A 16,137-nucleotide genomic window follows, 5' to 3' on the forward strand; every position below is an offset into this window, starting at 1 on the left:
CTCCATGTTAACTACTTGTGATATGTGGACATTGGTCAGTGTCTGGACTTAAGCCTAATTATCAAAGTAAGTCAATAAATACATTTTTTAAAAAGAATGAATTGGTTGTATGTCCACTATGACTGTATTCAGATAAGTTTAACTTCAGCACTGAGGAGGGGTCAGTAAAATATTATTCCAGTAAAGAAAGAGAGGCCCAAGTGTTGAAACACAGTGTTTTAGGACCAGGATGAATTTTGAATGGTGAGAAAGTTCATAAGAGCTGATAAAATTGGGGAATAGTAACAGTGTATTCTTAATAACTGCTCTTATTACAAAATAATAGACTTTTTACTAACATCTTAATTGATGATTTTAAAACTTAAAACCACCAGCTAAAATAAGACTCTTGACAATCCACAAAGAATGGAAGATAGGTTAGAGATGCTTTCTTCCCTGATGATTTACTTCAGGAAGCTTACATACCCAAGCCTGGGAAACAGGCAATTCCTATTTACAAAATTGCAAAGAAGCTTTAGAGATTTGCATCTCAAAGAGACTAAGGGATATTTGTGCTTCTTCTATATTTGTATTTGTACATCTTCTAAAACAAAGAATCTAAGAAAAGGAAAGGGAACCTTGTTGAAGGCACTTTCAATTGTGTAGAGGACAGGAAGAGGTTGGGTGCATTAAAAAAAAAAAGAAAACAATGTATGCTTTAAGGGTACTGGGACCACACTATCAATTTCTCCATCATTTTTAACACTATCATGTTTGATGCTGTTTGGTGACCCAAACCTTAATTCATGTCAGTGTAATATCTAACTTTTGGTACAGTTTTGTGATCCACAGTACCCATTTCACCATTATTTTCTCGCACCATGTCTGACTTTTGGGGATCTTTGATGACCCCACACATCTAGTTTATACCATAGGAGCATCTCATACTTTCTGAGATTTATTGACTCATATTTTAGCTCACAGGTATAATATAGAATCTCCAAGTCATTTTCACTTGATCACTATGGACATTCACCATTTCTTTAAGTGCTTCTCAGCCATTTGAGATTCCTCTGTTGATAATTCTGCTTGCTCTGAACCTTGTTTTTAATCAGATTATTTGGGTTTTTGGTATTTAACTTCTTGAGATCTTTATATATTTTGGATATTAGCCTTTTGTCAGATGTAGGGTTGGTGAAGATGTTTTCCTAATCTTCAGATTAGGAAATAGATAGTTCATTTATTTTCCTTGAGAAAATATTTATTCTTATGCATCTTTACTTTTAATTAATTGAAAAGGCAAATCTAAGTCTATATTCAATACTTAAATATTAAAATTTTTCACTATAACCTTACTCTTCTTTATATTTTTGCATATCTTTATACCACTGAGAAAGTTTAAATAATTTTCTGATCTTCATGTTTTGTGTGTGAGTATCTCCTCAAATATTTACTCATTCATGACTAATAATATTTTATAGAAATAAATATTTAGGAAGCATTATGGCCACTTCTGGAAGCCACTGTGTTTCTGTAAATCTGCAAGTTTCACTATAGAGTATGCAATGGGAATAGTTAGAAAATACATTATACATGTGTCTTTAGAGGGAGCCAGTTTAGTATAATGATTGAGAATTTTTTGATTTCCGTTTAGTTTTTGTTTTGATTAATTAATTAGTTAATTAATTAATATATTCATTCACTTTACATCCCTAATGTAGGCCCCTCCCTCCTCTCCTCCCATTCTCACCCTCCCTATTCCCTATTCCTCAGAAAAGATTAATTCCCTTCTACCAACCCACCCTAGCACATCAATTTGCATCATGACTGAGAGAATCCTTGTCCTGTGTGGCCTAGCAAGGCAGTTCCACCAGGAGGAAGTGATCAAATAGCAGGCAACAGAATCCATGTCAAAGACAGTGCCCACTCCCTTTACTAGAGGACCCATCAGCTATATCTGTGTAGGGATCCATGGTCCAGTCCATTAATGGTCCTTAGTCTCTGGCAGCCCCTCTGGGCCTTTGTTGATTGACTCTGTTGTTCTTATTGTGGAACTCCTGTGCCCTCTATGTCCTTCTATTCTTCCTCTACTTTTCTATAAAACTCCCTATGCTTATTCCCATGTTTGGCTGTGAGTTTCAGCATGTTTCAATCTACTGCAAGCTAGAGCCTTTCAGAGGACAGTTATGATAGGCTCCTGTCTGCAAGCATAGCAAAGCATTGTTAATAGTGTCAGGGGTCGACTCTCTCCCATGGTGTGGGCCTCAGGTTGGGCCAGGCATTGATTGGGCATTCTCTCAATTTCTGCTCTAATTTTTTCCATGGACATCTTGTAGGCAGGGTAAATTTTGGGTCAAAGTTTCTGTGCGTAGGTTGGTGTTCTCCTCTCTCTACTAGGAGTCCAGTCTAGTTGGAAGGTGTCCTCTTCAGTCTCCATGGCCCCTGCTACTAGGAATCTCAACTAGAGTCACCCCCAGATCCTCCCAGAAACCTATCCTGCCTTAGGTCACCAGCTTATCACAGAGGCCTGTCAATCCATGTTTTCTCTTCTTTTTGGAGGCCTTCTGTCCTCCTGTCTTCACTCCAGTCACCACTCTTATTTTTCTCTGTACTCCCTCTCCTACCTTATTCTCTCCCCTTAAAGTCTCCTGTTGTCTATTCTGTTTCCCCTTCTGAGTGAAACTTATCCATCTTGACTTAGGTTCTCCTTGACACTCATCTTCTTTGGGCCTATAAATTGTAGTATGTTTATCCTGTACTATATTGCTAAAATCTGCTTATAAGTGAGTACATACTGTGTTAGTTTTTTTTTTTTTTCTGGGTTACCTCACTCAGAATGATCTTTTGTAGTTCCATCCATATCCCTGTAAATTTCATAATTTCCTTGTTCTTAGTAGCTGAGTAGTATTCCAAAGTGTAAATGCACCACTCTTTATTTATCCGTTCTTTGGTTGAGGGACATCTAGGTTGTTTCCAAAGACCTTAACATAAAACTAGATACACTAAATATATTAGATAGGAAAGTGGGGATCAGTCTTGAACTGTTTGCCACAAAAGACAACTTCCTGAACAGAACACCAACATCTTAAGCTCTTTAGATCAACAATTAATAAATGGGACCCCTTGACACTAAAAAGCTTCTGTAAGGCAAAGGATACTGTATATAAAAAGAACAGCAGTCTAAAGATTGGGAAACATCTTCACCAGCCCTACATCTGACAAAAGGCTAATATCCAAAATATATAAAGATCTCAAGAAGCTAAATACCAAAAACCCAAATAATCTGATTAAAAATGAGGTTCAGAGCAAGCAGAATTATCAACAGAAGAATCTCAAATGGCTGAGAAGCACTTAAAGAAATGGTGAATGTCCATAGTGATTAAGTGAAAATGACTTGGAGATTCTATCTTACACCTGTCAGAATGGCTAAGATAAAAAACTCAAGTGACAGCACATGCTGGTGAGGATATGGACAAAGGGGATCACTCTTCCACTACAGGTGAGAGTGTGCACTTGGACAATCACTTCAGAAAGCAGTATGGTGCTTTCTCATAAAATTGGGAATAGTGATACCTCAAGACCCAGATATACCACTCCTGTGAATATACTCAGAAGATGCTCTACCATACAACAAGGATAATTTCTCAACTATGTTCATAGCAGCTTTACTCAAATTGATCGGGAATTTAAACCTGTACTTAAAGTAAACCCAAATTTTATTCCTAGTTTTACAAATAAGCAACCATGTATGTTTTAAAAAATATTAAGATCTCTGTGTTCTACTTGTTTTCATTTTTAAAATGGTGACTAAAATATTTATTTACTACAAATCTTACAGAATTAATTGATGTAGCATGTATAAAGAACAGCTATCTGCTCAATTATGAACCATATACTTACTTTCTTATTATCATTATCACAACCAATCAGGAAATGTTTTCTTCACAGAAATTGAAATGGTAACCTTAAATTTTATACAGAAATATAAAATACACAGAATATCCTAAATACTAAAAAGACTGTTGGAGTATCACCATCTCTAATCACAAGTTATACTACAGAGCAATTGTAAGGTATGCCATGGTACTTGTACCAAAACATACTCATTGATCAATGGAATTTAATTATAAGCCTACATAAAAATGCACACATCTCTATTCACTTCACTTTAGGTAAAGAGGTCAGTAGTATCTAGTTGCTGTTTAACTCAAAGCTATATGCAGAAGAATGAAACTTAATCCATATCTCTCATGTTGAATAAAATTCTACTTCAAGTGCATGCTGGACATGAATTGGGTAAAGGAAGGGCATGAAATATGCTTGAATTCATTGGCACAAGAAATGACTTTATTGACACTCAGACCCTAATATCACAGACAATAAGACCAACACTTAATAAATCTATACTCATAGAAGAGTTTTAGTGCAGCAAATGATTCTATCACTTGAGTGAAAAAGCATGTGGCAGAATGGATGGGACAGAAAACTTTACCAGCTCTGCACTTGACAGAGGGTTATGATATAATATACAAAAACTTAAAAATTAAACATCAAGAAAATAAATATGGAGATTGGACTACACAGATTCATCAAAAGATGAAATACAAACAACTAAGAAATATTTCTTAGCATGTTTGACATCCTTAGGCATGAAAGACAGGCAAATTAAAGGTCATTTGAGATTTTATCTCTCCATGAAATAATAGCTAAAGCCAAAACCAAAACCAAAACAGAAAAACAAACACAATAAACCAAAAACAAAAGAAATACAAACCAACAAAAAATTAGGACATACATATTCTTCCTGCAGGGTTTCTAACAGGTAAGACAAATAATAAGTTTGGATGGTTTTAATCTTGGTGGCTGACTTCTGCATATTTCTCCTGGATTCAGTTTGTTCCTTCACTCTACTGTGTCTAGTGAGTTCTCATTTCTCTTCCACAGACTATCATTAGGTCTTTTGTAGGTAGAATACAGGATTTAAGTCTTTAACTAATTGAAGTTGAACTTCAATACATTCTATTTCTAGAGGAAAATGTACAATTTACCAATATCAAGAGTGTGTCTTTTGTACTCTTGTGGATTTAATATAAATTCACTAAAATCCACTTACTTACAAGATTTAACTTTCCCATTCTATATTTCCTCCTTGTTCACAGCAGTAGATGATGTCTACACAACACTTGATATTACTTGCCTCATTAAAACAATTAAGGCAAATTCATACTATTACATAATATGTCTCATACCATTTTATCTTTAGAATTATGCACTGAGTCTGGCAAGTATGTTTGATAATAAGCAGGAAATGAAAGAGATTAAGCAGTTACATGTTAACTAAGAAGATGGCAGTACTGATCAGACCAACCATATCCCTTCTGCAATTTTATATAAGTTACTTAATCAGTTATTCAAGAATGGTCATACTAATAGCAAAAGAAGAAGTTTTATAGTCTGCCTAAGGATTTATATAGAAATGTAATGAATTATTACATTATCATGTAATGAATTATTAGATATGTTTTATATAAATCTTGGTTTTCTTATAGATGTGACAATTTTAGAATGGCATGAGAAATCTGAGTGTAGCCCATCGTGTACAAATGTCATAGTGTTCCATAGAACCTATGATAGTATCTTATTATTTTTTTAAACTTATCTTACTTTCTTCCAGAAATCAAAAATCTCAACATACGATAAAATGTGGGCGTTTATGAGCAGCAGGAGACAGTCTGTGCTTGTCAAAAGCAACGAGGAAGGGATCCAACGAGTCCTCACCTCAGATTATGCTTTCCTAATGGAGTCAACAACCATCGAGTTTGTTACGCAGCGGAACTGTAACCTCACGCAGATTGGAGGCCTTATAGACTCCAAAGGCTATGGCGTTGGCACTCCCATGGGTAGGTCACCTGACACCACTCTATATTTACTGATTAATCTTAGTTGCTGTGATAAGAGGGGAAAGCAGTGACTGTACACAGTTTACAGAAAATATTTTATCTATTACATTTTAGCAACTACTTTTTGTCATCTATCTATCTATCTATCTATCATCTACCTATCTCTCTATTTTTTTCTTTTTTCAAGAGAGGGTTTCTCTTGCTGTCCTGGTCTCACTTTGTAGACAGGGCTGGTATCGAACTTATACAGATCTGCCTCCCTCTGTCTCCATGAATGTTGGCATTACAAGCATGTGCCACCAAGGCCAGTAACATTTTTAATCCATGAGAGGAGGTAAAAGTTTGGACAGATGACAAAGAGTTTAAGGAGGGAGAGGAACACAATAAAAATGTAAGAAATTTTTAACAAATTGGGTATATACTCCAAATGAAAAAGTCAGAAGAAAAACTGATACCACATATCTAGCAGATATTTTTATGGTACATAGGGTGAAATATCTATAACACATTCATCTTAGAAATGTTCCGGTCTCAAACATAATAACTAATTATTATAGTTGGTTGTTTTCTTGAGATGTGGTCTCAGTTTGAAAGCCAGGCTTACCTTAAATTCACTATATAAGACATGCTGATTTCAAACTTACAGGCTTCTTGCCTAAACTTCCCAAATGAACAAATGAGGAGTGTTACAAATACAGATGTAACTCAAAGTTCACTATGCCTAGTTTTAAAATTTGATCTTTTTTATTTGATATTTTAATGTATGAGTTACATATTGTAAATTTTTAGTTTCCTTCTCAAGTATGACACTTAAGAATATTAGTAAAAATTATCTTTTTAAAAAGGCACAATTTGTTCCTAAAAATATTGTTTCACTCAAAAGAAGATGTTAGTAGTAGAATAATTAACAGTGACATAGCTAGAATATTTGACACCCAGGACTAGCTGTCTTTTATATTTCTCTTCTTCTGTATTAAAATAATTTTGTAATAATAATAAAGTCAAATAAAAATAATTTAAAATGGCATATTGCATACTTGTATTTCTAACCATTTCTGAGGATGAAGTGAGGATTGCTAAAGTCAGTCCTGGAAAGTCTGCAAGGTAATACCTAAAAAAGGAGGAAGATAATAACAATGATAAATATAAATATTAATTTCCGTGGAAAGTCAATGAGAATATTAAAATGTTGTGTCCAAACTTATTAAAGTATAAATAAAACTTTGTATGAAATGAGATATGATAGCCTAGGTGTACATGTAGCAGCCAAAAAAAGATGATTTCTAAAAGATTATCATCACTTAATCTTTAGAGACAATGAATATCTTAAACAGAAAAAAATTACTCTGAAGATGTAATTAAATTCAAGATATTAAGAAGGAAAAATGAGAGTTGTTTATCCTAAGGGTCTAAATGTAATCACAGTGCTGTTAGAAAGCCAGACAGTTGCTGGAATCATAGTTGGAATATAAAATAGAAGAAAGGAAATGGATATAGAAAAAAGTGAAGGGAGCAGACAAGAGAGAGAGAGATAAAGTATCATATGCTAGTATTAAAAATGAACAAAAGATCCTCAGCTTCCAAACTGAAAATGACCTTTAGAAGTTCTGAAGGTCTTAGTCTTTTTACTGGGGAGTTGAGGCCATTGATTTTTAGATGCACCAACATAGGAAAGATGTATCCTACAAAGCTGCCAAATACAAATAGCCAAAACACTACAACAGTAACATTTATATAATTCCTGTTAGTTTCATGGTTTGTCATGCTGTAGGTCGTTTATTGTGTGTATGTGTAATAATATAAATGTATACGTAAATAAATAAATATTTAATAACAAATAACCAAAACACTATGAACATAACATTTATATAATTCATGATTGTTTCATGGTTCTTCTCACTGTATGTAGTTTATTGTATATATGTGTACTATTATAAATATATATGTAAAAAATTAAAATTAACAATAAGAAAAATTCTAGATATTATTTTAAACTTAAAAATTTAGGAGGGGTAGGGGCAAGCTTATCAGGAGAGGAGGGTGGGGGCTGGCATTGAAATGTAAAGTGATTAAATAATTAAGTGGAAAAAGATTAAAAAAAGAGAAGTTCTGAAAGTCAAGGATATAATTTGTATAAAACACATAGGGTTTTGAAATATATCTATTATAGCACTCTGAGTTCAAGAACTATGAGGTAATGCCTCAAGTTTGTGTTCATCCCACTGGTTTTATGATAATTAGTCATAGTTGATACGGAAGCTCATTATAAGAAGAAATATAAGCAGTGTTTATTAAATAAATTATTTTAGACACAAAGCAGAGGACATATACTCATTGACTTATCACAGCAATAAAAAATAATATTTAGAAACAGGGATTACAGAAGAATAAATTCTGAGGAAGGCCTGTAAAGTATTTAAGTCATAAAATAAGTAATTTTTATCTTTTTCCTCTATTAAGTAAAAGGGTGTTAATTTATATTACTAAAGCAATATAAAATTTGATGAGCAGATAAAACTATGTAACTATGAAACTATGTTTCAAGTTAGAGCAAATACTGTCTACATTGTATGGTACGTCTATTTTTCCAGTTTTATGCTTCTCTTGTGTCTTAGTTACTTTGCAATTGCTGTGATAAATACCATGACCATGAACAATGTTGGGAGGAAAATATACATTTCTACTTACAGTTCCACAACACACAGCCAATCTCTGTGGGAATCAGGGAAGGAGTATGGAGAAAGAAGCTGATGCAGAAGCCATTTGGGAGTATAGGAGTGCCACTTACTAAATTGCTCTTCAGGATTTAGACAGCCTACTTTTTTATAGTAACCATGACCACAATCTGAGTTTGAGCTGAGCCTTCCCTACATCAATCATAGATCAATATGGTGAGGTTTTGTTTTTGTTTTTTGCTTTTTAAAAATATATATTTTATTAATTTACTCATATTACATCTAAATTGTTATCACATCTCTTGTATCTTCCCATTTTCCCCTTACTCCCCTCCCCTATGACTGTGACTGAGGGGGACCTCCTCCCCCTGTATATGCTCATAGAGTATCATGCTTTTCTTTTTGTTTTCTTAATTGAGGTTCTCCCTTCCGAAGGGAAGACTACACCAAGTTGACATAAAAGTATATGTTGTAAACAAAGTAAGCAAAGTGAAGCAAATTACAACTAGAAACCTGAGAATATAATCTTTTCCTTTTTAACACATTGAACTCTTGGTTAATCATATCAACTCCTACCATTCTGGAAAAGTATCAGCTATCATAATATATCTTCATCAATATGTACTAGGTAGTCTGTCATAGAAATTTATGGAAGTTAAGTTGGATTATATGTCACACAAAAATTTTGCTGATATATAGAAATATATAGTTTCTTTGGTTCAACACATTAAATATCAGACAATAATTTATAAAATGTTTCCAATTTTCATGTATCTTTCTGGAATTTTAGTGCAAAGAAAATATCAAATATAGTTAAAAGATTAGAAAGACACCTAGACATCACAGATACTACAAATAAAAAGATTTTATCTAATTATAATCATTTTAATTATGAAATAATGACATATTTATTGAAATTTATTATTACTTTTGAATTATATTAAATTGGCTTAATACATATCATCTCATTCTGAAAGAAATAAATTTAAGATTTTTTGAAATGCATATGAATAAATAGAAATCACTTTGTGTTGAACTATAATGTTTATTTCTTTTATCAGAGATGTTATTTTGCATCTCTTTAAGTAGATACAACATAATCACACAATTACACTTCAATGAAATTTCAGGCAGAACCATATACACAGTTTTCAAAGAGTTAATATTTGTTTCCTTATCATGATTGAAGACTATTATTATTGTATTTACTTTCTTTAAAATATTATTTACCAATAAGCTAACAGAAGGAAAACTTAAAGGAATATATTTAGGTATATAAAAATGTTTTTTTATTTCTTCCCAGAGAGTTAGTGAAAAATCTACATAAAGGAGCATAATACATGTTCAGTTTCTGGAAAATTTAAAGCACCTCCAATAATTCCCTAAGAGTCTGACTTGATATCTTTAGCAGTTATAATCTTCAATGACAGCATTATATTCTTGTGTGACAGAGAAAGGAGCTTTCATTTTTACTCTCCCTCAGTTATTTTTTTTTTTTGCTTTTTTATTACTTAGATTTTTAAATTTATTTTTAATTTTTATTTATTTATTTATTATTTACTTAGAATTTTTAGACATGCTCATGGAGTCATATGTGTCTGGGGAAGTAAATTATCAAATAAAATAATATATTTCTTTTGAAACTTGAAATCAGAAACAAGTCTGAGAAATTAGACTTTCCTGCTCCCGCATTCCTTTATGTGTTTTACAAAGATGCTAGCCTGCCAGACTCCTCCTGTGTGTTTCACTTGGGTCCTCCTGCTCCATTCATCACACTTAGTATGATGATTACTGCCCAAAGTGCACTGTGAATGTGCAGAGTGGCTTGGAGAGAAGCTATTTAATTAGGGCAGCTCTGTTTACACAAATACCTTAGTGGAGACATGAAGGCAAAGCTAAATAAGCACAAGCTGGTTTAATTAAGTGTGTGGTGGTGTTAAATCCCTTTCACAGTTTTCCTGACAGCAGCAATATTATTTTAATGTGACATTTACTGTGTGGTAGATGCTGTAAGTGGTAGATATTTTTGCTCATAATAAGTTGACTGAATTTTCTAGCTCATTCAAAATAATATTGTAGAAAAACTCTAGGAGAGGTGAAAGTCAAAAGGCAAATCAGCAGTTTCCTCATGGAATATTTAGGAAATGTGAGCAGCTATAATATTGCCTCTTAGTACACCATAGGTGATAATGTGCTTTTAAAACCAGGGAGCATTTTTCTTTAATGGAATGCTTTTGCTCTGCACTAGAACTTGTTTAGTTTCTCTTTTTGGAAGATTGAGTGCATATTACACTTAAAGAACCAAGCTTCTGAGCTGGTAGATATGTAGTAGTTGAAAAAAGAAATCTACTAGGGTCAGATAGAATTATTATGCTTTGCTTTGTTCAGTTAGGTTTGGTAGACAAGTTATGAATGAACTGGAGGTTCTCATTAATATTACTTTTTATAGCAAAGAGTTGGTGGTGTATTTCTTCCATTATCACCTTTTCTCACAACTTCCATTGTATGTGTAATGTGAGGCACTGAGAAGAGCATGTGGAGAGCTGTGCTTATGGCTCTGATGTTGTCCATGCTGTCAGGAGTTTCTGACATTCTGAGTGGTTCTCCTTTTACATACAAATTTAAATCAACAATTAATTCTAAATAATTATTTTAAGCTTCACATTTACTAGAAAACTTTTCTGTGGAAACTAAATTAGTAGTAATAGCAAGGGAAACATTGGAGGCAAAGCTCCACTCTCACCTGAAGCACTTAAGGGTTTTCCCAAATCCTCTTTGACTCAGGACAAAACAAAATGTACAACTTCAAGACAGAAAAGAACTCCAGAGGGGAGGACATCCTAATGGGACTCTAGATGAGAGAAGCATGGGAGAATGGCAAAGTAGAAGGATCCAGAGGGTCCTAGAAACCTACAAGTAGAACATTATGATAGGCAGATTTGGGCACAGGGGTCCCGCTCAAACTAAGGCATCAGCCAAGGACAATACAGGCGGTAAACTTTAAACCCCTACCCAGATCTAGCCAATGGTCAGAACAGTCTCCACACTTGAGTGGAGAGTGGGATATGACTTTCTCACGTACTCTGGTGCCTCACATTTGACCATGTCCCCTGGATGGGGAGACCTGGTGGCACTCAGAGGAAGTACAGCAGGTTACCAGAAGAGACTTGATACCCTATGAACATATACAGGGGGAGGTAATCCCCCTCAAGAACAGTCATAGGGGAGGGGAATAAGGAGAAAATGGGAAGGAGAGAAGAATGGGAGGATACAAGGGATGGGATAACCATGGAGATGTAACAAGAATAAATTAATTAAAAAGAAAGAATTCCAAGGTTAGTTTATATGACGTAGAGTTGAGGATTAATGCAGATATTTTAAATTTATTTTCTAAATTTACCTGCAAATATATTTTGTCATATTCTTCCTACTACAATACATTTTCTCAGACTCACTCAATCCTGAAACTTTACATTTCATTTCTCTTTTAAAATAAACAAAAAAGGCCCACACCAAACAAAAGAAAATAACAGAGTCCATTTTGTGTTGTTCATCTATTCTTGATGGCCTGTAACTCCATTGAAGACCTATTAATTGCAAATAGCTAATTGTTGAGTAGTGTGGGGAGGGATTAGTACCCACTTTCCTTTCTCTGTGATGTATTTTTCTCTGGATTTAACTTGTGTGCATCATGTTACATATAGAATTAAGCATGAGGCTTAAGAGAAGGAAAAAGACACTTGGGTGTAAATAAAATAAGACATTCCAGATTACAAGGGTGTGAACTTCTCTGAGAGTGACAATTCTTTGACTATGGGTCCTATGCAGGAGTGTTTGCTATGTCTGTAATCTCAGCACTTGGGAGGCAGAGGCAGAATGATCTCTAGATGTTCCAGATTTCATAAGTAGTGTTGTATGTCATAGCTACACAGTAAGATTCTGTCTCAAAAAACAAACCACAACAGCAGCAACAAATCAGAAAGAAAAAGTGTCACATATAGGCCTTCCATAGGTTATGAATAGTTGAAGAATTTTGGAAAATCTAAATGACATAGGGTATTTACTGACTGTCATCTGACAAGATTACAATTGAAAACATCATAAGGATGTGCAGGATATGGATAGAATTAGAAACAATCATCCTGAGTGACATAAGCCCTGGTATAATCTCACTTATGAGTGGATATTAGCCCAATTTACATGTCCTCTGAGAGACTCCACCCAGTGGGGGCTCTACAGTTGCTGGGATTCCTTGTTGGACTCCAGGCGGAGTGCTGAGAGTGTTATTGAATAATGGAGGGTTGAAAGGTCCCAGAGGGTTCAGGAGCCCCACAAGGAGACCCTCAAGGCAGCATATCCGGACCCAGGGGGGCCTATACAAACTGTTGCACCACCCAAGGACAATGAATAAAGTAAACCTAGACCACCTGTTCAGATCTAGCCAATGGAAAGCTCAAGTCCCTTCTCCAAGTAGTGGGGACTGCCTCCGACATGAACTCTGGAGCCCTGGATTTGATCACTTCCCCTTGGTGGGGGGCCCAGAGGCACACAGAAGAAGAAGAAGAAGAAGAAGAAGAAGAAGAAGAAGAAGAAGAAGAAGAAGAAGAAGAAGAAGAAGAAGAAGAACAAGAACAAGAAGAACAAGAACAAGAACAAGAACAAGAACAAGAACAAGAACAAGAACAAGAACAAGAACAAGAACAAGAACAAGAACAAGAACAAGAACAAGAACAAGAACAAGAACAAGAACAAGATGGGTATCCGGATGAGACCTGATAGGCTGTGGTCATATGGTGGTCCCCTTCTGTCAATGGTCTAGTGAGAGGAATAGGGTGGAAGAGTGAGAAAGGGTGGGAAGAGAAGATATCTATGGTAGTGTAATCTGGTAAATTATAATAAATTAAAATAATAGAAGAAAAAAAGAAAAGGAAGTATGATTGAAAGGGAATGACATCCTTCCATATTTTGTTAGGATTGTGCTACTGTGATGAAACAGCAGGAACAAAAACAGTTGAGGAGGAAAGGATATTGACTTTTACATCCATACCATAGTCCATTACTGAAGGATGTCACTGCTGGTACTCAGCTCAGGGATGGGCCTTATACAGAGGATGTGGTGCTGCTTAGTGGCTTTTCTCCTTATGTCTTGCTTATCTAGTTTTCTTATAGAACCACAGGCCATGAGCTGAAAAGGTGGTCACACTCACAGTAGGTTTAACCTTCCTACATCAGTCACTAAATAAGAATGTCCTACAGGCTTTTCTACAGTTCCATTTTATTATGGAGACATTTTCTTAGTTGAGGCTACCTTCTCTCTGATGATTCTAGCTTGTATCAAGTTGTCATGAAACTAGCCAACACACTACTCAAGGTCATATTCATATAGGCTGTTTTATTGACACTTTAACATATCTACATATGAAAGTAATATTGTCTCCATGTTGTCCAAATTTCATAGCAAATATTCTCAATGTACTGTGTTCTTGCTTCCATGCTGGCTCAGACTAAGCTCCAGGGTATGATCTGCTCCTGCCTCTTCTCAGAGCTTTATAATTATTGCTGTTTTTATGTTCTATCTTAACACCACAGTTGAGGGTTTTTATTGTACATACAATTTTTTAAAAATGTTGCATCATTATCATATTTAATAATTTGGCATTAAATATAATTTTCATTATGAATGTAAAGTAATTCTTGAACAATGTCTACACCCATCTCAGCCTCTATGGAACTGTGTACTAGGTAGATAAATTTTATGATGCCGCTACTCTGTTTTGACATTTGAGAATTATAGATCTCTTTGTTTATTTTTATTGTTAAGTAATAATTACTGCTTCTTTATTTCTTAGTAGGAGATCTGTAAATGGTATGAAAGGATGTGCATTGTTTATTTGAGGCAGATGCAAATTTTTATGAAAATATGAATCAGTATGAGAAGCATGTTTTCTCCTAGTTCTACTCATCATCCATTTTTAAAATTCCCAATTCATCATATAATAAGTACTGTAATATTCATCATTACAGATGCATGAAATTGCCGGCCTTCAGTTTTTCAGCTTTACTAAAATGAATGAATACATTTGTCTTCATTAGTTTAACATAATGCAGAAAAATTGATGCAAATTATTCATTTTTCTGCAGGTCAACTCTTCCATTAAAATGCATTCTATTTTTCTTTGCATAAAGCAGCATAATTCTAATATTACTAAAGTGATTGTGCAAGAGTAAATTGGAATCTAATAATTTTCAGAAACTGAACTACACAAAAAAGAAGTCAAATTACATCTGTAGATGCTGTGCATTCCTGGCATTTTTCAAATGTCTAGATTACATGTCACTGAAAACAGATGAGAACTCAGTAACCATTACCTGCTCCACAGATAATGATAGACTCTGAATACTGGAACCTAGGAAGCTTCCAGAGCAGATTTGATGAATTGGGAGCAACAGTGTGAGCAGTCTTCATTAATATTGTAAATGATGGCCAATCATCCCCAAACTCTGTAGAAATGGATAATATTTACAGAAACAGAGAAATTTTCTAAATTTTGTATATAAATACTGTATAATTTAATTCATTTGCTGTTCCGTAAAGATCCATCCAAGAACATGAACCCAAATTCTATTTTAAATTACCTAGCCATATTGAATATTCCAAGCAATCGTTCTAGGGTTGTTAGGGCTATGTTAGGTCACACACTACCCTAATGTGATACATGGACATTCTTAGCATGGTACATGGTACATAAGGTCATCACAGCCAAACTTACTCATATTCTAGTCCCTTTTACATGTCCCAGATGCAGTAGGAAGTTACTGTCTTTTCTGATATATATATTTACCTTATAAAATTAGTGTTTTGTGATATTAAAATAACTGAATACCTAAATATTCTTCAAATGTTTCTTCAAATAGACTCAGAATATTTTAAACAGAAGATATGTTGACATTTGGCAGCTACAGAAAATGTAAATAAAATTTCTATACAAAACTTTTTACTTATCAATATGGACTACAGGCATTTAACTTTGAAAAATATTATACATTTACTACTGTCATATCATACAAACTCTTTGTCTCATTTTAGTAATGTATTGATAATTCAAGCAGCATTTAGGTATACAACCAAGTTGAATAGAAGATAAAAACTTTCTATATGCCCATCTAACACCAAAATATGCATAACTTTGCTTATAATCATATATTTTACAAGGATAGTGTCTTTGTTAGTTGGTGAACCTATATTGACATATCACCACACAAAATCTTTAGTTTACATTTGGATTGGTTCATTGTTGTCCTTTCATGGATTTGAATGGATATATAACCAATATTGTCTATCACTGGGTACCTTCACAGCCCTGATCATCTTATGTCCTTTGTCTAAAAAACTCTTCCTTTTCTTGAATTTCCTGGCAATTACTGATAATTTTACTGGCTCCAACATTTTTCCAGAATTCCATGTGCTTGTAGTCAGGGCTTTTCTGATTAGCATTTTATATAGTAGTATTTGCTTAAACTTCTCTCATGAGCGTTCAGATTTTATTTCTAATTTCTTAATAACTATGAGAATTGCCTTTTCC

General features: G+C 34.2%; 1 protein-coding gene across 4 annotated transcripts in view; it reads left to right on the top strand.

Moving 5' to 3' along the window:
- Window positions 1–16,137, top strand: part of GRIK2 (glutamate ionotropic receptor kainate type subunit 2) — a 655,703-nt gene that overhangs the window by 610,235 nt on the left and 29,331 nt on the right. For all 4 annotated transcript variants that reach the window (XM_084776934.1, XM_084776935.1, XM_084776932.1 and 1 more), the window contains exon 15: window positions 5,654–5,879. In XM_084776934.1, the coding sequence (XP_084633060.1) occupies window positions 5,654–5,879 (226 nt within the window). The remainder of the gene's footprint in view (window positions 1–5,653; window positions 5,880–16,137) is intronic.

This window comes from Acomys minous, assembly GCF_964271855.1.
Source record: "Acomys minous genome assembly, chromosome: 3".
NCBI lineage: Eukaryota > Metazoa > Chordata > Mammalia > Rodentia > Muridae > Acomys > Acomys minous.